Below are 23,638 nucleotides of genomic sequence, written 5' to 3'. Positions count from 1 at the left end.
CCTCGTAGTTACAAGAGGTGTTTATTAAAAAACCTGTTTGCAAGGTCTATATAAGGGGAAGCTACTCAAAGCCGCCGATGTTATGTGGGTTATACCAGAGGTGGCTATTTGGAGACCTCCTTGTTACAAGGTCTACAGGAGAGGCAACTATTGGAATACCTCCTGGTTAAAAGGTGCGTAAGAGAGGTCATAGTGAACAAACCCCTGGTTACGAGGCAAGGTCTGTAAGAGAAGTGGCTATTCGAAGAACTATTGCAAGGAATGTAGGATGGACAGCTATTCAAAGCAATCCTGTTATAAAGTCTATAAGAGAGGTGTCTATTGGGAGACCTGGTAGCAGGGTTTGCAAGGGAGGTGACTATTGGAAGACCTCCTTGCTTAATAGTAATGGTAGTCATTGGAAGACCTCCTAATAACAATACCTATAGCAGTCGTACTGGGCAACTGTCTGGTTACAAGATCTGTAGGATGGGCAGTTATTTGAAGACTTTCTTATTACAACAAGAAGTGGCTATTGGGAAAATCTGGTTCGAAGGACTGCGGGAGAGGTGGCTGTTTGTAGACCTCCTAGTTATAGGATCAGTAGGTTTGGCAGCTGTGGGAACCCCTCTCATTTACAAAGCATGTATAAGAAGTGCCTATTGGAAGACCTATCCGTCACTACATTTGGAGAAGAATTGGCTATTGAAAGACCTAGTTAATAAAGTCTAAGGAAGTGGTTACCGGAATGCATTTTGGTTATAATGTCTGCAGGTATTGAAAGCCATCCTTGTTACAAGGTCTATATGAGAGGTGGCTATTTAAAGCCTTGCCTGCACAGTCTACAGGAGAGGCAGCTATTGGAAGGCCTCTTGGCTGTAAGGTCTGTAGGATCGCCAACTATTGGAAGACCTCTTGGCTGTAAGGTCTATAGGAGAGGGAGCTATTGGAAGACCTCCTAGTTACAAGGTGTGTGGGAGATGTGGCTATTGGAAGTATTTCCCGTTAGTATTTCTGTGTAAAAGGTGCTATTGAAACACCTGGATGGAAAGCATACTGGAGACATGGCCTCTGGAATACCTGATAAAGGTGCTATTGAAACACCTGGATGGAAAGCATACTGGAGACATGGCCTCTGGAATACCTGATGGTTACAAGGTCAATAGGTTGGCAGCTATTTAGAAAGCTGCATGGTTTCAAGTCCTATTTATGAGCTGAATGAATGTTACCAGCCACGGTAAAACTCTCATTAAGGACGTGTTCCTTCACCTCCATTTTGAACCTTAACCATGTATTGGTACACTACTGGGCTTCTGTGAAAAGTACTGTGGCTGTGCTGACCGTACATTGCTTTCTCACCTTATTTCCATACCCTTCCTAGCCCCTCTTTTTCAGGAGGGGGTGCCTGGATAGACATGTCAGTTGTTCTCTGAATTAAGAGACTGATGATTGGGATAAAGTCTCCATGTCCAGCACTGGGCAAACTTTCTGATACTACGGCTTTCAGCTCATAACAAACCAGCTCATTAACATAGTATGCACATGGTTGAAGGGGCCTAATGTACACAATACTTTTCAAACCATGCGATTCACAAAATCACAGGACTTGCAACTGCAAAAGAAAATTTTGTGATGTGCAGAACCCATTTTCGAGTTGGAAAAGTCTTTCAGACTCAGAAAGCAATTCTGTGTCTCATTTTTTATTATCATTAGGAATGCGCATGAACTTGATGTCCTCTCCTAATCGCAATTTTCAATGATCTGTATGAATGGTTCTTTAGTGAAATTGGGTTATCAAGCAGAGGTATGATAGTATCCTATTTGCAAAGTGGAAGTTGTTCCTCTGGAATAGCTTCCCCTTTGTGACCCATGTTGGGCAGTCTGGGGGGAGGTGGGTTGGGAGGGGGGGCCGAGGGGGACAAGGGAGAGCCGGCACTGGTCGAGGAAACCACTGTTGCTCACAGATAATTCCCCCCCCCCCAAACTTTTTTTTTTTTAAAGCAACACCTGTTTTCTTAAGGGTTGCAATGATGAAAAATAGCTTACTATTAGTGAATTTAAATACAGGAATGAAGGTCTGCTAACCCTTTGCAAGCCACATCCCTGTGTTTATAGCCATTCACAGGGGTAGAAAATAGTAACTTGCTAATTAATATTCATTACACATGAAATTCTAATGCCCTCTGCAATTAGGCATTTTGCAATCAGATATTTTAGTATATAGATCATATCGCCTAATGACAGGAAAATCAATAAGTGATTTGTGGGCATGGGGTAGGTGGTTGGGACAATGTTTTTAGCATGAGGGAGATTAACTGTTTTACAGGATCTATGATGATTCTGTATATCGCATTTCACATATGAATTCATTTGAGCGTTTATCCCTCTATCTTATTATGTAGTTTAAATACATGAACAATAACAACGTAAACACATGGATTTCATAAATATGGAACCAAGAAAACAAAAATATAACTGGAATTATTTTCAATAGGTAACGGAAATCTCATCCAACACTAAACTCTCTGATCACTGGTTACCTTTCAACCAGTTATTTTTTTCTACATGAAGATATAGCTGATTATCTGAGAAACAATATAAAGTCCTTGAACTGTGAATATTTCATAGATGTTCTTTTTATTGTCACAGATTAATGTTAAATTTTAAATGATTGTTCATACAAAATAATACATGACAATCATGATTCTTCATGTAGAGCAACTGATAACAGCCAACACATGTTACCCGCAAAATTGCTTTTTCAGGGCTCACATTTCAAATTCTGAAATAATTAGTCAAATTATTAGTCTCTCTAATCAATAATTTGATTTTCCCATTGACGATGTCATACTTATGAATGCAAATAGAACTATGTTGAGTGCCTTGCTTCAATATCTTTATCCATCTCGATAGGGGTATCCTTCTCTTCAAAGGGTAAGGGTATCTGTCTCCTTTGACTGCTGGAGTTAACTTTTCTTGGACTTATTATTGTTTATCAGTTATTCGGTTATATTTCCTCAATCTATAAATGGGCTGAGGTTCCTCCAGTATAATTTTTGTGCACAAGTCAAATGGAGAAAGCAAAACTGAGCTAAGAGGATTTGTGTACTGCTCTTTGGGGCTCTTGGAGCTCGTCTCTGCACCTTCTGAGGTTACAACCGCCTTAGCCTCCTATCTGCTACCACAGGTCCTTAGGACACTCTTGCTGTTTGGCAGACTCCGTCTGCAACTCCATTGGTCCGAATAGGGTCTTGTGACCCAGCTGGACTTCCTGTTGGTACTTATCAGACCATATTGGCCTGGTGTCTAAGATAAGAGCAGCAAAAATAAGGCTACTGTCTCTGGGTATTAGCTGCATGTGCAACAACTGCTTTTCAAAGTTGTCCTGTACTCTATCCATTTAAATCTTGAACCCCCACACACCAGACGACACACAACCAGCATGTTTTTGTCAGCCCCAGAATCTGATCCATTAACCCACGATAGGCCCCCACCAACATTACCCACCAAGCACTCATAACATTACTCACTCATAATTGTCCATGTCCACCCTGCATTCGGTCACCCAGCAGATGGACCAGAACTAATGACCCACAATGACTTGGATGCTGTTCATGACAGAAACATTGTTAGGCTCACTTCGACTTCCACATGTAGTTTATTACTTCCGGATTGCTACATCATATTTTGCCTTAATCGTAGCCATAAATCATTCACAAAACCATTTTGACCAATGTAACCATATTCAGCCTTGGAGCCGCCTGCACCCAAGCTTCAATACACGTTCACAATTCATCACGTTCAACCTAATGTCCACATAGCCAGGCTACCATGAATCCTTCACAGAGGAATACTCTGATTTTACAGCCTCCTCCACCACCAGCTCCAAAATTTTACTACAGGACTTCAACCTCTCAGCTGACCCAGCTCTTGAGGAAAGCCTTCGGTTCCCCAGAGCTGATCTTTTGTGTCACATCGACATGCCACTTTCCTTTACCCCTCCACTCGAAAAGCCAAATGCTGTTCAGTGTTACATTTCATAGTGGGCAACCCACACCAAGGAAAATAAGCACACTTTCTTAAAAACCCAACTCCTAATAAATCATCCCCGACTCTCTCTTACTTTACACCACATCTTTGTATTTCATCATTGCCGTAGACCACCTCCCTGACTGATCAACATGGCCCCTGGAAATAAAACAGTAAATTGCAAAACTATGGCGCATTGTCAAGAACATCCAAAGAGACAATCGCAGCGTAGAACAGTTGAGGCTCAAGTATAATAACCGCTCAGACCTATGGGTCCTAAACACAACCTGTAGGAGCTGTGGAGCTATACAACGCCGCCATGCAACCATTTTGCATTTCCCTTATTTCTTTTGCATGTCTGACTCTTCCCCTCTGTGGCCTCTAATCAGCAGAGCATCAGTATGCTGCTATCTGGGAGACTGTGCGAGGAAAAAATGTCTCTCTGCCTCATTCACAAGGGAGTACTCTTCAGCATGTTTATGAGGAGACTGCTTGGTCGCTGGCAAGCTGATTAGTAGCAGGAATGCAGCATTTTTTTCTGTGGAAATACCCATTTAACCTCCCATGGCTTGAAACGTCCCTTCCTCTCCGTTTCTACTCTACAAGAGGGTTGCATTCTTACAGAGCTGGACTTTTCTACTTATGAGCCTCTTCCCCTCGAATCTGCAGGAAATTCATGTTTTTGAAACGAGTACTACAGGTGTGTCGTGCGTGGTCTGGAAATTAAATTCTTTCTGGATAAGACTGTTGTCCTCTCTTTATGAAATTGTCCCATTCTAACAATGCTCATTTTCTCTTTGGAACTGAAGCAGTGTGTGTGCATACTGATCTGCCTCAGTATTGGCACCTCCAGTGATTAGTTTAAAGTGTGACACCATGATCAACCTGCATGCTTTCTTGGTTGAGTTTCTAAGCGCTGCTCTAGGCTTTCTTCATCTCAGACCAGCAACACATTCTCGTTAGCCCTTCTTGATTTAGTAAACTCCACAAACAAACAGTGGTGGGGTGGGTGGATAGATTGAGCTGGAGATTTAATAATAATAATAAAAAAGAGACTTACCTGACTGGAGCTGCTGCTGCCACGGTTTTCCTGGTCCCAGCAGCCCCTGGGACAGCAATTCAAATTCCCTGTGCAATCCCTGCACTGCTCTCATTCTATGATAGCAGCGCTGTTGTTGTATAGCTTTATTTCGAAATATTTATCATTTCTTAAAAGCATTACAGTACAAAAACAATTTTAAAATCTAGAACAGTTGTGCAGTTCAGCCCTCAATACAGAAAAGCATTACAGTACAAGACAATTTAAAATGTACAACAATTGTGCAATTCAACCCTCTAGGATACATTATACAATAAACAGCAATATACCATCATTAGGAAGGGAAGAAAACACAGCATCAAATGGCTAAAACCAGAAGAGTCAGAATGGATGACCTTCACTGGAGGAGCAATTTCCTCACAGATCTTATCCTCCATGCCCATCCCAGAAATTTTGCCAGGCAACAAGCAAACAAAGGGTGAGTATCTGATCTTAGAATCTGTAAGGCCTCCAAGTGTGACCGGGTGCCCAACCTCAAGCAAAGAGGTTTCAGCCATCTACGGCGAGGTGCAACATACGCTGAACACTCAAACATTAGATGGGCGATGGACTCATCCCTGTTTGCACAGAAAGGACAGGTCGCAATGGTTTGCCAGGGTGGTTTCCAGCTCGCTGTCCATTTACCTAGGGGCAGAACTCCAACCCTAAATTTAAAATACAGTGCCCTATCCCTCGGGTTAGAGATCAGGTCTAGGTAAGGTTCTCTAAGGGGGAGATCTTTGATAAGCAGAAACTCAGCAGCAGATCTACATAGTTTGAAGTGGCTCGCTCTCTCATTTGCCACCCACGACCAGAATATTTTCTTTAGCAGCTGTTTAGGTGGTGAAGATCTGTTGGCCCAAGCGTCTCCCAAGCCCAGTTCGTAAAGGAGGCGCTTTACTTCCATGAGCCAACCGATCTTATGCCAGCCCGGGGTTGAGAGGAGTTCACGCAGGGCGTCTGCGTAGCTTGAGAGTTCAGGAACATTCCATATGCGGGCCCATAGTAGAAGAGGGCGTAGCTTTGCTTGCTCAGATATGGGGCGTGTGCCTGTATCAAGTAGGAGAGGGAGAGTGGGAGAGCTGTGAGGTAGCCTCATTAGATCTTTATGAAATTTGTTCTCAAGATGGGTCAGGGTGTCAAATTTCTGCGTACCCCAGAGCTCTGCCCCATACAACGCCACACTCACTGCTTTTGCCCTATAAATATCTAATATCACCCCGATGGGTTTAAGGGGTGAGGCACGATGTTCTTTTAATAATGCACCTGTGACCCTCCTATGAGTCAGAATGATTTTTTGATGGTGGGCCTTCCAACTCATAGAGTCACAGAGTCGGATGCCTAAATAATCGAATTCCCTTACCCTTTCGAGTGGGACTGAGTCAAGGGTTGGAGGGTGTACTGTCTTCCTAGGGGGGTTCAACACCAGGAACTTAGTTTTGCTGATGTTAATGGCCAAGCCCCTGGAGTCACAAAACTCCTGGAACCTTGAGAGCAACGTTTGGAGGCCTAGCGGGGTTTTCGAGATCAACAGGGTATCATCTGCAAACAGGAGAGTTGGTATCTTCCTGCCCGCCAGGGAGGGTGCATCTGCTGGTAGTTTAAGAAGATGCTCCACCACTCCGTTTAGATATAGTGAGAACAGAGTGGGGGCTAGCACACACCCCTGGCGGACGCCCCTGTCTACAGAGATACGAGGTGTTTTTTGGCCCTGTGCGCCCCATCTAATTTGAGCAAAGTTGCTTTCGTGGAACTTGATGATCAATACCAGCAGGTACGGGGGGATGCCCAAGCCCTCAAGAACAGCCCACAATTGGTTACGTGGAACTAGGTCAAAGGCAGTCCGCAGATCTATAAAAGCGAGATACAGACTGCCTTTGCCCAGCTTAACCACTTTCCAATAAAGCATTAGAAATCGAAATGTCTGCTCAATCGTGCCCGTTCCTGATCTAAAACCGGCCTGGAAGTCAGACAAGACCTGCTTTTCTTCGGCCCACTGCAGGATCCTCCCTAAAACTACTTTCCCTGCTACCTTCTGGGTAGAATCAAGCAGACTTATGGGACGGTAGTTGGCAGGGTCGTCCCTACAACCTTTTTTAAAAATCGGGACGACTTCCGCACCCCTCCACGAGTCCGGGAGGCATCCACCAGACATGGCCTCATTCAAAAGTAGGGCAATGAGTGAGCTCCACACCTCCGTGTTGGTCTGGAGCAAATCGCCAGGGACACCATCTGGACCTGCCGCCTTATTACGAACAAGACACCTAATTGCTTCTTCAACCTCCTTAGCTGCAAAGGTGTGGTCTAGATCTGTATTAGCTACCGGGACGCTGTGTCTGGAACCCCTATTCTGTCCAGGAGCCCCTAATGGATTAGAGTAGAGCTTGGAAAAATGTGCCAACCAGGCCTCCCCTGTGATATTACATGTCAGCAATGAGTCGACCGGCCTATCCCTGCCTCTGAGCAAAGCCCAGAAACCCCTCGAATCCTTTTTGGAGCTGGCGTCCATTAGATCTCTCCAAAAATTTGTTTCATGGGTATCCTTTGCCACTGCTTGGGCTTTTTTGTAATTTTTCCTAGCGAGTGTAATCTGAAGAGAGTCTTTCTCTCCAACCGCTCGGATGAGATCGCTTTTGGCTGCACGACAGGCAGAGGAGTACCATTGGTCTCTACCCTTAATTGCCGATCTCCGAGGGGCCCTGGCCCTACCCTGAGGAACTAGAAACAGGTTACTAAGGGATGCGATGGTCTCTGTAAACGTCGTAAGAACGTCGTTATCAGAATCCGACGCACCTAAATGGTGCTTTACTTTTAACATTATGTTCCCAGCTTGCGCCATTCTCACTTCGTCCGCGGCAACTCTCGCCCATTTTAAACGCCTACCACAATTGGATGGTACAACTTCGTGGGATGATTTCCAATTGGATCGAGGCAATGGAAGATTCCCTTCTTCCCACGGGAGGGCAAGCGTTAGGACCAAGGGATTATGATCGCTATCGGTTGTTTGTTGGACTTCCATGTCATGGAAATACTGCCATAAGTTATGGTTTAGCAGTATACAGTCTATTCTAGAGGTGTAGCCCACCCTATTAAAGGTGTGCGCACCCCTAGAGTCTGATTTAGATCGGCCATTAGTGGCCCTAAGATCATGTTCTAAACAGAGAGAATTAATATCAATGACATTCTGGGTCCATTTTTTAATTGGATCAAGAACGAGCAAAGGAATGCCTCTCTTAGCATCGTCTTCCCAGGTGTCCAGGATGTCTTCGCTGGCTAACGGTTCGAAACAGCAGTTGAAATCTCCAGCCAGGACAATGAGGGAGTCAATGTTGCAACCACTGAGCTCCTCTTCAACTCCAGTTGAAGATAGCAATGAATTCCCCCCCCCCTGGACCCCCTGAGATACAGATTGAACACCTCTAACTTCCTGCCCCCCGGGCGCTGTATAGTGAGTCTCATGAGGTCAGGAGATTGGATCTTTATGTGTCTTATGGAAAGTCCCAGTGTGATACTGACCCAGATAAGAAGGCCACCTGAAGGGCGGCCTTTACTGCCCTGTGATTTGGATGCTGGTACAGAGTAGGTCGTAAAACCTACCCTGTGGAAGGGCTCCAAGCACCAGGTTTCTTGAAGGAGGCAGATCCCAAAGGGGTCCAAAAAAGAGTTCCAATCTGGCTTATTGAAATTTCGAGCGAGCCCTGCCACATTCCAACTTAAGATCTTGAGCTGGGGATTATCTATGGATCTATTGCAGATCGAGGGGGCTAGGGTAGGGGAGTCAGTGTTAAAGCCGAGAGGCCGGGAAAACTGAAGAGGAATTGTGGGGGACGACGGAGCAAAAACTATCTCACTCGCAATTGCAATAGCACTGATGGTACAATTGGTGTTGAGAGAATGCAGCGAGCCCTGTACAGGCAAAGCCTGAGTCCTAGTTTGGATAGGGGGGACAGGGCTAGTCCCGACAAGGGTAGTCGACAAGGGAAAAAAACCAACTTCCACCAAAGGTACATGAGGTTGAATCGATGGTGCCAGGTCAGGAGGCATAGGTAGTCAGTCAACATCCTCGAGACAGTCATACCTGTTTGAGGTTGTTATCCCGAGCCAACCTCTGGCTGGATTATGCTCTTTAGAGTAATACCCCCAACTGGGCTGATAGGGAACCATGGACCAATTGCCCCCGTGTGAGTATGCATCGCGGGGTGGATAGAAGAAAGACAATGGCCTCGGGGCAATAGATGAACCCCCATCCTCAACAGCCCAGGAACAAATATGACTAGCCGTGTAAGGGTCTTCAAACGTCACGACTATACAATCGCCGGGAGTGGATTTCCTTGTGGAACCCACCCACGGTACTCTACGTACCATTTTGACTCTGCTCGTCCCGCCATTAGGGATCGGTCTGTACGTATTAAGCCAGTGCATGACCTTATTATGTAAAGACCGATGATATTCGTGGTGGCCGTTCGCTGCCTCCGGTACTCCAGTCAGAACCACCACGTAATCATTGGCTTCTGGAGGGAGATCAATATACCCCCCTCGGAAATTACTCTTGGTGTGAGGGCCCCCAGTAGCACGGAGGGAAGTTTTATTCTGGGAGACCTGAATATCAAACCTTGGTGTTCGAGACCTCTCAAGCCAAGTGTAGCCAAGGCTATAATGCTTTTCTCCATCTCTAAGAGATGGTTCTCGATTCGAGAGAGTCTTAAATCCAGGGGAGATAAGAGGCTTTTTAGGGTTTCCCAAACTACACCTATAAATTCCCCTTCCCTCCCCTCCTGGTCGTTTAGGTAGAGGTCTGCTATCTCAGTAGGTGTATTGCTTTTGGTGTCAGCAGGAACTACCCCATCATTATCAGTGCACCAAGGAGCCTGTGGGAAAGTGTGGAGCCTTCCCAATCTACCGTCAGCTGAGATGTTGACAGCGTTAGGTAAGTGTGGCCCCATGGTTTTAGCCTTCTTATGTGAGGAAGTCGATCTAGGAGTACGTTTTCTTTTGTGCGGATTGTCCTGAATACTGTCTAGCCCTCCGTAGCAAGTGGACACATTAGAAATATCTGGGGAATGAGAAGTGGGGGAAAGAAGATGATGAGGGCTAACCACAGGGTTGGACAAGCTTTCGGGCAAAGGTAGTGGACACGGGGGTGGCGAAGGGATAGGCAAAACTGAATTGTCGTGAACATCGGCCATCGTTGTTACACACTGTTGGTTGTGCAACCGCTTCGGAGTGATGGCTGATGCTATGTGCCCTAGGGAAGATTTCTTGGAGTTAGCAAACTCTAGCGACAGTTTCCTAGCAGCCGCCAGGTCAAGGGACACTCTAGTTTGGAGTTTGGTAATCTCCTGGTCTATGGCGATATTTGTGTGTGTGATAAAATCATCCATAGGACCATTGTGAACCAACCCCCCCTTGCCAGCCCTATTACGAGTGACACGAGTACACATAATTACAAAAATAAACTACCAGCCTAGACGGAGTTAGTGGCCGATGTCAGTTAGGGAGAAGGCAAGGATAGGGCATAAGAAAAGGGGCCCAGACCAGACCTCTCAGACCTCGAACGGCCTCAAACGGCCCGCTCTTAGCCCGGTCTTCGCCCCGAGCTGCGTCCCGCGCTGCGGGAGTCCCGTTCCTAGAAGTAGAGACCGTTGTGGGCGGTGGGCGGGCCACGGGGAGAGCGGACCGGAAGGTCTGGCAGGGTCACGCAGGGACTCCTGGGCAATGGAGTCCCTGCACACGCTCGCAGCCCCGCTGTGCCTCACACCCAGGCCCTTCTCCACAACAGCGCCAGGTGCAGCACTCGAAGTCCAGCCCCCAGCCAAGGAAGGCGAAGCGGCACCCGCGGAGCGGGTGCGGCGAGCTTCGGGAAGCAACAGGCAGCAAAATCCCAAGTAAGCGCCAGGTACAAGCGCTAGGAGTGATTGTGGCGTCCCAGGGAGCAGTTGGCAAAAGGAGATAAAGTACCCTCCTGTGGGCGGTGGGCGGTGGGCGGGCCACGGGGAGAGCGGACCGGAAGGTCTGGCAGGGTCACGCAGGGACTCCTGGGCAATGGAGTCCCTGCACACGCTCGCAGCCCCGCTGTGCCTCACACCCAGGCCCTTCTCCACAACAGCGCCAGGTGCAGCACTCGAAGTCCAGCCCCCAGCCAAGGAAGGCGAAGCGGCACCCGCGGAGCGGGTGCGGCGAGCTTCGGGAAGCAACAGGCAGCAAAATCCCAAGTAAGCGCCAGGTACAAGCGCTAGGAGTGATTGTGGCGTCCCAGGGAGCAGTTGGCAAAAGGAGATAAAGTACCCTCCTGTGGGCGGTGGGCGGGCCACGGGGAGAGCGGACCGGAAGGTCTGGCAGGGTCACGCAGGGACTCCTGGGCAATGGAGTCCCTGCACACGCTCGCAGCCCCGCTGTGCCTCACACCCAGGCCCTTCTCCACAACAGCGCCAGGTGCAGCACTCGAAGTCCAGCCCCCAGCCAAGGAAGGCGAAGCGGCACCCGCGGAGCGGGTGCGGCGAGCTTCGGGAAGCAACAGGCAGCAAAATCCCAAGTAAGCGCCAGGTACAAGCGCTAGAAGTGATTGGGGCGTCCCAGGGAGCAGTTGGCAAAAGGAGATAAAGTACCCTCCTGTGGGCGGTGGGCGGGCCACGGGGAGAGCGGACCGGAAGGTCTGGCAGGGTCACGCAGGGACTCCTGGGCAATGGAGTCCCTGCACACGCTCGCAGCCCCGCTGTGCCTCACACCCAGGCCCTTCTCCACAACAGCGCCAGGTGCAGCACTCGAAGTCCAGCCCCCAGCCAAGGAAGGCGAAGCGGCACCCGCGGAGCGGGTGCGGCGAGCTTCGGGAAGCAACAGGCAGCAAAATCCCAAGTAAGCGCCAGGTACAAGCGCTAGGAGTGATTGTGGCGTCCCAGGGAGCAGTTGGCAAAAGGAGATAAAGTACCCTCCTGTGGGCGGTGGGCGGGCCACGGGGAGAGCGGACCGGAAGGTCTGGCAGGGTCACGCAGGGACTCCTGGGCAATGGAGTCCCTGCACACGCTCGCAGCCCCGCTGTGCCTCACACCCAGACCCTTCTCCACAACAGCGCCAGGTGCAGCACTCGAAGTCCAGCCCCCAGCCAAGAAAGGCGAGCTTCGGGAAGCAACAGGCAGCAAAATCCCAAGTAAGCGCCAGGTACAAGCGCTAGGAGTGATTGCAGCGCAGGGATTGGCCTGAGTAGGCTCGATTGACGCTCCTCTCAAGACTGGGAGTCTGTGCTGTTTCTCCAACCTGGCTGTGAAATGCCACAGAGTTGGAGAAACCTAAGTGCCATGTGTGTTTGGCCGGCTTAAGACGGCCGGCCAAACACACATGTGCACTTATAAGTGCACCAACTACTCCTCCCTTGGTCCCGGACCCTTCCTTCACTACAGGGCTGGCTCAGAGTCAGCAGCTGAAAAATAAAATAATGTTAAAATATTGTTCTATTTTTCAGCTACTGGCTCTGAACCAGTGGGGCGACGCTCCTCCACCATTGTGGAGGAGCTGTCCATTTTAGTAACCGGTGCCTAACTGGGACAAAAAATAGGCCCAGGCATAAAAAAAACATAAGCCCGTTAGGGAACCAGATAGCTAAAAAAGTGGCCCACATTTGCAAATCAGAACAGTTTTGAACTAAGGACATGATGTATTTATTGGCTTTTTGCAAGGTATGTGAGACTGCATGCATTTGTACTTGCAGCAGGCAATGATTGTGGTAATGTTTGGGAACTCAACAGTAAAAACCAGCCCACCTGACCTTAAAATAGGCCCACACACTGATCTATCAGACCAGACCATTGAGCACTGACTGATTGCCCTATAGGCCAGTCTGACCCAGTTGGTAACTGTTGATGTTTTTAAACACTGGGACATATTCTTCTTCCGCTCTTGCTGGGGATTGCACCACCCAGTCATGAAGTGATTGCAACTTTCCTGTCCAGCTGAAAACAATGAATACAGATGTAGACCTCTGGATGGCTCTTACTCATTTATGCCATTCCTCAAGGTTCAATTCTCTTACCATTTGTCTAATCAGAGTCTAAGGGTCGTACTTGTAAGCCAAGAAGTAGCTGACATAGAAATTCGGTGTGAAACTCAATCTCTGCATTATCAACTAACAATATCTAGTGAATGGAATAATGCCTGGTCCTCATTCACGTCTGGATACTGGCCAAAGAATTAAAACGCAACCCCATCAAATGGGCATCTTACTCATCACTCATGATATCATAAGGGACTAGTCTCAGGAATGAGGCTCATCCATGATCTTTGCCAGCTTATCACACTTTACCTAATGATCTTAACCAGATCGATGCTCAGCATTTTCCCCTCCTGTGCTGAGATTTGTATATTCCCTTTATTCATGACGAGCTGGGCTCGTCATGAGCGTGCGAGGAGGCTACCTCATGACGAGCCCAGCTCGTCATGAGCGTGGAAGGGGTTAATACCAATGATTTCTACATGGACTCATAACTGATCCATTCACAATATGTACAAAACATATCAGTGTGCGATAAATAGCGTTTGAACTTCTCGTCAAGACCAAGTACAATTTGCGCGCTTCTAATCTACACGCAGCAGTACTGAGTATGAAATAGGCTTTATTTCGATAAAAACATATCTTAAAAGCATAAACATAAAACAATACTTTAACATCATAAAAAGATTCAATTAACATGATCATGAACACCTAGGTGCCAATTTTCCGCAATTTTTCTAAAAAATACACATATTACATCAATAATAAAACACAAAATAAAAGGATAAGAACTACTTGCACATAAGAATAAAATCACAGATTAAGTATTTTCTCTAAGCCTTTTCAATCTGATAGACCAGGCCCATCTCAAAAACTTTGACAGACCACATACATACAACAACCGCGTATCGGACTTAAAAATACGCAGAGCTACAGAGTGGTCTCTAGTGCCCAGTTCTCTACATAAAGTTTTAAGCCAACAGTTCCTTGGCGATTTATATGCCGGACATGCGAACAGGATGTGTGCAATTGATTCTATTCTAGACTCGCAAATTGGACAAAAAGGTGATGTTTGGAAAGGAACTTTCCAACGAGCAGTCCATTCACGTATCGGTAGTATGCCAACCCTAAATTTGAAGTACAAGGCCCTATCAAAGGGCTTCTGAATGATGTCAAGATAGGGTTCACAGAATGCAACGTCCTTGATCCTCAAAAATTCATCCGTTATTCTGAAATGAAATGAAATGAAATGAAATGAAATGAAAAATTGCATTTGTATAGCGCATAACTGCCCTAGGGACTAGTTTGGGATCAGAGTTGCCTTTGCTAGATACCCATCTCCAATAAAGTTTCTTCAATACTGCCTTAGGTGGGGCAGATCTATTTTCCCATGCATCAGTGAGGCCCAAATCGCAAAGCATGGATTTAACGTCTTTTAACCACTTTATTTTATGCCATCCCATCATGGACATTACTTCTGACAGACCTTCTGCATATTTTACTAACTCCGGCACTCGCCACAACCGAGCCCATAATAGGAGCGGTCAGACTTTTGCCAGCTCATTAATCGAGTGACACCCCAGATCAAGTAACAGTGGGACCGAGGGAGTGCTCTGGGGAAGTGCCATTAATTCTTTAAGGACTTTGTTTTCAGATCTTGTCAAGTGTTCCCTATTGCTTGTACCCCACAGTTCGGCTCCATATAGGACCGACCTCACTCCTCTCGCCTTATATATCTCAAGAACCAGAGCGATGGGTCTAGTTGATGAAGAGCGTTGTTCCTTAAGGATAGCCCCCACTACCCTTTTATGGCTTAAAAGCATTTTCTGTATGTGTGGGTTCCACTGCATGGTATCGGAAATGCGTATGCCAAGGTAATCAAATACTGTAACCATCTCCAATGATACAAGGTTCAAAACTGGGGTCCGCCCAAGCTTTTTTGGTGGGTTCAGTACCAAATACTTAGTCTTATCTGTATTTATTACAAGCCCTCTCAAGATACAGAATGACTGAAAACTATCAAGGAGGCTCTTAAGGCCCACAGGGGACTTAGAAATAAGGAGGGTGTCGTTAGCGAATAGGAGAGTTGGAATTCACTCGCCCGCCAGGGATGGTGCATCAGATGGACCTTTCAGCAAGTGCTCCACCACACCGTTCACATAAAGTGAGAACAGAGTGGGAGCAAGAACACATCCCTGGCGGACACCCCTATTCACTGGAATTCTATTTGTCTTCTGCCCCTGTGGGCCCCACCTCACTTGTGTGAAATTACCATCATGAAGCCTCACTAATATTGACAGAATGTTCGGGGGGATCCCCATTTCGGACAACACTCCCCATAGGCGTTCCCGGGGGACCAGGTCGAAGGCAGTCTTTAGATCGATAAATGCGAGGTAAAGACTGCCTTTTCCTAGGAGGACCACTTTCCAATAAATAAGTAGCAGTCTAAATGCCTGCTCTATAGTCCCAGTGCCAGCCCTAAATCCCGCTTGGTAGTGCGAAAAGATTTAATTCTCATCAGCCCATTGCAAGATTCTCTCAAGTACCACCTTCCCGACAACCTTCTGGGTGGAGTCGATCAGGCTTATTGGGCGGTAGTTGGCAGGGTCGTCCCTGTGCCCCTTTTTAAAAATTGGGATGACCTCTGCCCTCTTCCACGACTCAGGGATTGTGGCACCATTATCAATAGCATTAATTAAGATGGAAATAAGCTTTCCCCATTCGGCCAGGTCTGATCGAAGAAGGTCTCCGGGAATACCGTCGGGACCTGCTGCTTTATGCGGTACTATGCACTTGATCGCATTTTCCACTTCTTTTCCTGTGAAGGGGTAGCTATTAGGTTCCCCGAAGGTCACCAGGACGCTTTGGGGAATGAACTCATTTAGGCCACCCTGTGGACACGAGTACAGCTTCGAGAAGTGGTCGAACCACGTTTGGCTTGTAATATTGCACGTTATAAGGTCAGTACTGCTCTATGTGCTTTACCACATTGATGCGAGAATTGCTCTACATATTTTCTTCCTCAACACGGCCAGAGCCCCACTGAAAGCAATCTCTTTGCCTACCTCATAGATTGTACTAGCTCATGGCTATGCTAAAAGATTCACCTCGCCCCTGCAAATTACAGTTGCTTCGCCTTCAAGTGTGCATCCTTTCTCAGGTTTAATGCATCATCTTCAAGACTACTGCGGTGAGTAGGCAGGCAACATGGCCAAAAGTATCTTTTGCCTGGCACCACTGTAGGATCAACTATGGCTAAGGCCTAGCAGCCCTCAAGATCCAGAAATGTTACCAAGAACAGGCATGTGAACAAACTGTCTCAGGGTGTGGTTCCAGGCACCTCAAACAATGACCCCTGGCTCGCAGGTCGCTTCCCTCTCATCTACTATTCAGGATTGATTTAAAAAACGACCGGTTTGCACAAGGCCTTCCTCAAGAATGCTTCCTGTACCTAATTCTGAGGAATCCTAGACAGTCGGGTACAATACAAATATAAATACATATGCTTATCTGCCCCATGCATGTACCGCTTTTTATTCTTTACTCTGCTTTATGTATCTATGCCTGTATCTAAGTATAGCACCCAGCTACTCACTATTGCTGGACTAACAATTTATACATGTTTAATAATTTTCATGTACAACATTATCTCGTGCCCTGTGATCGCTCTTTCCCCACTGATACTTTAACGTTCCCCCACTCCTCAGCGTTGAGCTTACCTTTTAATGAACTTAGTCTGTTCTTTATGTCTATTGCAAGAGCCGCTGCTGTGGGAGCAGGAACAGAGATTCACTACCAAAGAACAAGGGTAGAAGTCGGAGTTAGGGGACCCAATGTTTTCTTTAGTGTGATTGGTAGTGATAGGGGAGGAAGAGAGGGTGGGAGAGAAGAGGGTAGCGTAGCACAAAGTTGTCAAGGAAGTTTCGAGACGTAGCCCCAGGGGGAGGGGGAGATTCTCTAGAATACTGTATATTGTGAACGAACCCTAGGCGCAAGAAGGGAGGACCACAGAATATGTTCGCCAGTCTGGCACTGATCCTAGCCAAACGGTCAATCACGATGGAACGGAAGGCTGCAAAGGCACCTTCAGTTCAGTCCTGGTATAATGAAGTGGTTAGATGGGGCAGGGCTGAAAGCACAAAGATAAAACGGGAAGAAATAGGGGATTGTGAAAGAAGCCTATCTCGCTGGAATGGAATGCGATGCTCGAGGAATTAATAGCTACGGATATACGATACACTAGGGTGGGTAATGCACCTCACTAAAAACACATTAGGTATGCAGAGCGAAAGTGACCCGGGTGATACATCATGATATTATATCGGGGAAGCCTAATGACTTTGTGAAAGGAATTAAAGCAAGGTCTAGAATGCCGACACTGACTAATACCATGCAAGGAGAAGAAATGAGTCTGTACGCAGGGGGAGGGGGGTGGGTCACTGTTGGTTAGTTATTAGTTGTGGGTCGGATGGGGGCCGCTTTGTTTATTGTCACACCTGTACCGCATTGAATATGCAGGCATACTCGTTGCTCCTGTTGATACTGTAATGTAATGCATATTTACATGTTATACTTACTAGAATGTATTGACAGTAGTAATCCATCACATCTTCTGCATTGCTAAGACGTTTGCAATCGATAATGGCCGTTGTTGTACTAAGAAAAGAAATAAAATATGTTTTTAAAAAAAAGAAGATGCTAGTTGGGCACAGTCACTAACAAGAGATCGAACAGGAAAGCTGCAAATAGGAAAACGGAAGCTAAGAATAGCATTCACAAAATGAATAGCAAGAATTGTGGGTGTGTTTTGGCTGTCATACATGAACAAAACTGTAGCAAGCAATATAAAGACTGACACAATTCTTATAAAGATGTAATCAGCAAAAGTTACACATGGTACTATTTAAAGTGGTCGAGCTGAGAGAATGCACAAATCAGCAGGCAGTGAAGGACAGCCCATGTTGGAAAGTCTGCTGGTGTATCTGGTGTCAACTGTAGTATGACCAACGAGAACTGAACGATTATTAGATGGCGGCGGCAAGGGTCCTTATGAACTTTATGTTTGTGGTCTAACTGTATGCAGACATCCAGTCTTGAATCTGTCAAGACATCGAGATCATCAACCATCGCTCACAACTGAAATTAACACTCCCTTACACACTGCCCACCTACCACATCTACACAGTTTTAGGTGCTATCTTGTATTAGTATATTTCTACCTTCTTTCTGAAAATGTTGAGCCCAGAACACACCGCCAATGTTAACAATTATAATTGAAGTATTAATTAGTCATTTGCATTGGCGCCGGGACACTCCTAGGAGTAGCTGTGCACTTCATGAATCTCATTACATCATCATATCTTTTTGCAATTTTTAGTTTAATGAGCTGGCCCATCTTTACATGCCCTTTTGTTTAGTTTCAGGTCGATCAAAAAGCACCATGTTACAAGGAAACCAAGTTGCTTGTTGTGGGGCCTTAGTTAGTAAACAAATATGTTCTTGACTTGTTTTTATCTTGTTTGGCGAATGACTAAATGGCAATAGATGTGCAATAATGCAGTGGCATAAATGGAAAATCGAGCATGGTATTAGAAGCGTGGATCTATAAGCAAGGGGCCACATGATTGCCTTTTCTTACTTTTGCAGGAGGTCTTGAGGGATACACTTTGTTTCCTATAATTAAAACAGTCCTATAGCGCACAATGTTTTAAAAGTTAGAAACATGGCCTCGTATGTTTTTATAACTGTAGAACAAGGCTTGATAACGGGATACTTTGTGTCGCAAAGGTTTTTTGGTTTTGGCTTGGGTCATCTTGGCAAGAGCTTGAACCATTTTTTGCCAAGGCAGGATACAGACTTCTGCTTTCATAACCATGGTCTGTTGTCTACTTCCTTTCAGAGCTGGAGAAAAACACTGTTATAGAAAATGGAGAGATCCGCATAAATGGTAAAGGCAAGAAGATCCGCAAACCCCGCACCATCTACTCCAGCGTGCAGCTACAGGCCCTGAACCAGCGCTTCCAGCAGACGCAGTACCTGGCCCTGCCAGAGAGGGCGGAGTTGGCAGCGCACCTTGGCCTCACTCAGACCCAGGTAAAAGAGGGTGACCTGAGGTTAACTCTGTTTAGAAGCATATAAGGATAAGAGAGATATGCAACAGCCTCACGTAGGCTTAGGTAAGAGAAAATGAGTTCAGCAGTGTTCTAAGTCTTAGACAAGAGAGGATGTGCTGAACATGTATCTGGGTTTAGGTTAAGGTGGGGAAATAAGCAGAGTCCAGGGGACTCACTTTAAATTGAGTTGAGTGGGCTTTGAGTCTAACTTAGACCCAGATAAGAGAGGATGGGGGCCAACCCAGGTACTTTTAAGGGTATGAGAGCAGAGTCCCATTGCCTCGCTAAGATTAGGTAAGGGAGGGTGAATTGAGCAAAGCTCCAAGTCTAACTCATACCCTGATAGGAGAGGGTGAGGTGAGCATGGCTCCAGGGTCAACTTTGGCATAGTTAAGTGTGGGTAAGATGAAGCATGTCCAAGGGCCTCATTCACCCTCTGGTAAGAAGGGAAGAGTCCAGGAGAGCTCCGAGTCAAAATCAGACCCCGGTAAAAGTGAATGACAGATCTAGGTCAAACTCTGTCTTGGATTACGATACAAGAGTTGACAAGAGCCCAAGAGCTTCAATATGGCCCATGTAAGAGAGGGTGCGATGAGCTGGGCTTCCATCTTAACTCCAACACATGCAAGGGGAAGTGGCGAGCAAGGCAGACTAGCCTCAGTTAGATTTGGCAAGCAGGACTCTTTGACCATATGTAAATACGGACAAGACAACCCTAATTTCATGTGGTGTTTTGTAAGTCTGGCACCAGTCCAAGTAGGGACTCTGGGAAGGATGTCAGTTTATACAGGAAGAGCTATTTCTTCCTCTCAGCTTGTTAGAGACCCCCAATCCTTGACCAGACGCTGCCTACTCTAGAGTTGGAGATCAGAATCTCATCAGAGAGGCTGCCTTTCAAGATCAAGTCTAGGTTACGATATTAATTTGAAAATTGGGCTTAAGTAGATCAACGTTTGGTAGAAAGCTGGCGGTAGCCAAGGCTTTTGCATTGCTGGCATAAACCATTTTGAGACCTCAGTGTGCTAAATATACCATCTTCATCATTGTGCTCCAAATCCTGACATTGATCGCAGTGTGTATGCTGTATTTTAGAATGCAATTAATCCTCAGGACAACAAAATGCTAGCTTCTTCATTACTACATAGTGTTCCTGAATTTGAAAATACTGTTTTAACCTAAATGTAACGTGGATAATTTTAACATTTACCTCACGCAGTAAATCTTTTTTTTCTAGTATTGTCCCACATGAGCAACTCATTATTTAGGCATCTCTTCATTCACCTCCACCTGCCTAAACTGCAAATGCCCTTCATCCTTGTTGTCCACCAGAGCTTCCTGCCAGCTTCCTTGTGCCTTGCACCGATCTGTCCAGATAACTGTAGACAAGTCACCTTCATGTAGTCGCACTGTGCCTCCATGCTGCCCGCCTGGATTAGCACCGAGTTCGGTGTGACTTGTTCTGCCAGTCCTGGCAAACTAGCACCCATCAGGTGGCACTGTCGTACTTGTAGTTTATGGAGCCTGAGACCCGGGAGGCAAACTGGTGCCTCCTCAAAAGCAACAACTACACAAACATGGCACACCTGACGAGACAATTTGTAACTGCTGCCCTTGGTGTGATGTGCTCTTGCTGTAGTGATTTATAGTGCTTTGCTCATGTACTTTGTGTGCCTTTTCTGCAACTGTTTAATTTGAAGCTACTGAGCATTAGACGTCGGTGCCCAGACCTGGGTGTGCCCACACTTCATACAAAGTGAAGATACAGTGCCCTTGCTTGTTCTGTTTATCAAACAAAACAGGTAAAAAGCGGTTTGGAAACCTGGGGGACTGTTGTATTAGGCCGGCGGAAACCGAAGTGTTCTAAGTGTTCCCGTGCTTGCGAAAGAAGGGAACTGCTTGTGAACCCGAGTACTGTTAGCTAAAATGCTAATTAACGGAACACAAACGTCCCCTTTGATGTATTTTTTCCCCTTTAAAAACAAACCTCATTTCGAACTGAAAAGAATGAAGCTGTCCAAATTAAACAAAAACAAAAATCTGGATTACGCTCCTTAGGAGCAAAAATGTACATCCACACTCCAAGGTTCACAGAAAATATTATATATATCTGTTTTTGTTTGATTTATGTAACATCCAATGTATAGTTACTTTTGAAACACTGGGTTCAAAAACACAGTTGCTTCTGTTCATCCTAAACATAACAACAAAGGAGAAGCCTACAGTGGTATCATAGCTTCATCGGATTCTAGGGGCTTTTATTAAGTATTAATCTTTTGATCGCGTTGTTCATTATTGGAACCGAGACCTTTATGTTGCACTGTAGGAAGAAATAGACTCTTTACCATATGCATTTGTTTGCATTTTGTTAGGGTATTGTTATTGCACACGTATCATCACGCTCTCAAGAAACAACGCAGTATTCAAAGGACAACCTGTTGTAGTCCTATAATAGCATCTCAGGCCTGCAATCTCGACCTTTAGCTTCCTGTCTCCTCAATCCCCCAATTGCCTTTTTGGAACATAATAGATAGTTATCCGTTCAATGTGTATTTTCATTCTTTCCCTATTTTTCTTTCTCACTCTTTCAATGTAATTTTCTCTCTTTTCTGTTCTTTCTCTTCCACCCCTCATCTTTCTCTCATTTCCTACCACTTTCTTTCCCTCCGTTTACCTTCCAATTTCTTTCCCTCCAGTTTCTTTGCTTTTTTCTGAATTTTACTCTATTTCTCTTTCTCCTATTGCTTTCTTTTTGTTTAATGTTTTTCTCTAAGTTTCCTTCTCTTTCTACATTGTTCTCCTTCGCTTCTATGGAAAAAAAATCTTCCTATTACTACCGTGGGATTATGCCCGACATTTGAGCCACAAATCAAAGATCTTTGCATGCAAATACATGGTTGGAAACAAACATTCCTCAATAAGAAACCCACAAGTTCTAGTGGGCAACAACTATGTAGAATTCCCTGAAATCACACAGGTACTTATTTTTGGCACTACAGTGCCAAATTGATACAACATATAACAGGAAGATTCGAGAATAAGCCATAACCAGGGCTGTAAGTGTTGAGAGCCTGCTGAAGACCCTTGAATGTAACCTGCAAGCCGAAACACCACTGCCCTTTCCGTGTGCTATGGATGAAAAGAAATGAGCAGGGCTAGTGCTGTGTGAAGTCCTCTTGTTCCCCCTTGGAAAGTATGCAGAATTTTCACAAAAAACACGAAAACCAGGTGAAGTACTCATAGTTTGCTTTGAAGAATACTGTAGCACAAAAATCAGAACTTTTGTAAATATATTTTGCTGTGAGTGTTATTTAGTCATGAAGATCAGCTACCTGGCCTTACCTAAAAAGTGCTTGCAGGTTACTAGTGTGAGAAAGTTACAGAGTACTGACTGTAATGGTTGGTGGTCTAGTCGTGCAATCACTCAGGCACCCTGACATCCGCAGGCCAGGCGCGGCCTGCGGGGAATTAATAAAAGGATGACGCCCGCTCGTGGCACGTCACATCCGAGTAAATAACTGGTGTGGCCTCCCGTCCCTCAGCGCCGCGCTCCGACCCCATGTTAGGCCTCATGCACCTTGCAGGACCGTAAGCCGGCCCTGCATCACGACACAACACTGGCGACGAGCGGAGGGGGCCCAACCCTCGCTCGCACCTCGCGCTGCCCCGGGGAGTGACTGTTTCCTGTGCGCAGCGGTGCGGCCGTGCACCGCATGTGGCCTGAGCCGCCGCATGTCCGTGATCGGAGGATTTCACCGGCACTGCTCGTCAGAGGCCCAGGCTGGGCCGTACGAGGAATCACCGCCCGCACCGTCCAGTTGCGCTCCGCTCCCGGCCGGGAGCCTGAACTGCCTGCCGCCTCAAGTCTGGACTGTTTGGTGTCTCATGAACACCGTGTCGCCCTGCTACTGAGGACCCTCTGCTCCCCAACCAACTCAGGCACAAACTACAAGTGGGCACTAGCTTGACACCCCTCAGGCACTGTGTGGCCTTGCAGCTGACTACCCCTCTGCTCCCACTTTTCCTCCATCAAGCACTGGCACAACCCACAGGAGTGCGCCAACAAGCACTGGCAAATCAAAAAAAAAAAAGAGAAGAAGGAAGGGGTCATACAGCAGAGTAAAGAAGGCCTCTGGGAAGTCAAGTAAGAAGAAAGTGGGCACACCCAGGGTGAGAGCACCCTGAGAGCGGGAGAAGATTACAATACAGCACCACGTGAGGCACACAATGCCATCATTGTCCTGTGAACCAGCCAGAACGCTCAAGCACACTCGCCACCAAGCACCATGGTAGACGACAATACCGCTGCTGCGCCAGCCCGCATCCCGTTCCAACACGCGGCGTCAGGAGTCCTACCTCCTTTCAGTGAGCTAGAAGATCCCGCGACAGCCTCACCCCGGTGGAGAATATGGATCGAACGCCTCAACAACTACTTTGTTGCGACTAGGGAAACCGACGAGG

The 23,638-nt window shown here is 46.5% G+C and overlaps 1 protein-coding gene and 1 long non-coding RNA gene across 2 annotated transcripts in view; one reads left to right on the top strand and one right to left on the bottom strand.

The window, feature by feature from the left end:
• DLX4 (distal-less homeobox 4) overlaps positions 1–23,638 on the top strand; it is a 58,000-nt gene that overhangs the window by 23,272 nt on the left and 11,090 nt on the right. The window contains exon 2 of the mRNA XM_078645247.1: positions 18,967–19,160. Within this exon, the coding sequence (XP_078501373.1) occupies positions 18,967–19,160 (194 nt within the window). The remainder of the gene's footprint in view (positions 1–18,966; positions 19,161–23,638) is intronic.
• The window catches only part of LOC144755886 (uncharacterized), a 67,955-nt gene continuing 58,063 nt past the window's right edge, over positions 13,747–23,638 (bottom strand). The window contains exons 2-3 of the long non-coding RNA XR_013594988.1: positions 17,645–17,723; positions 13,747–14,296 (exon numbers count right to left, since the gene is read on the bottom strand). This is a non-coding gene — a long non-coding RNA (uncharacterized LOC144755886). The remainder of the gene's footprint in view (positions 14,297–17,644; positions 17,724–23,638) is intronic.

This window comes from Lissotriton helveticus, chromosome 5_1 (genome assembly GCF_964261635.1).
Source record: "Lissotriton helveticus chromosome 5_1, aLisHel1.1, whole genome shotgun sequence".
Classification (NCBI taxonomy): Eukaryota; Metazoa; Chordata; class Amphibia; order Caudata; family Salamandridae; genus Lissotriton; species Lissotriton helveticus.
The sequence above is the reverse complement of the archived record's forward strand: the minus strand, read 5'-3'. Positions and strand labels throughout refer to the sequence as shown.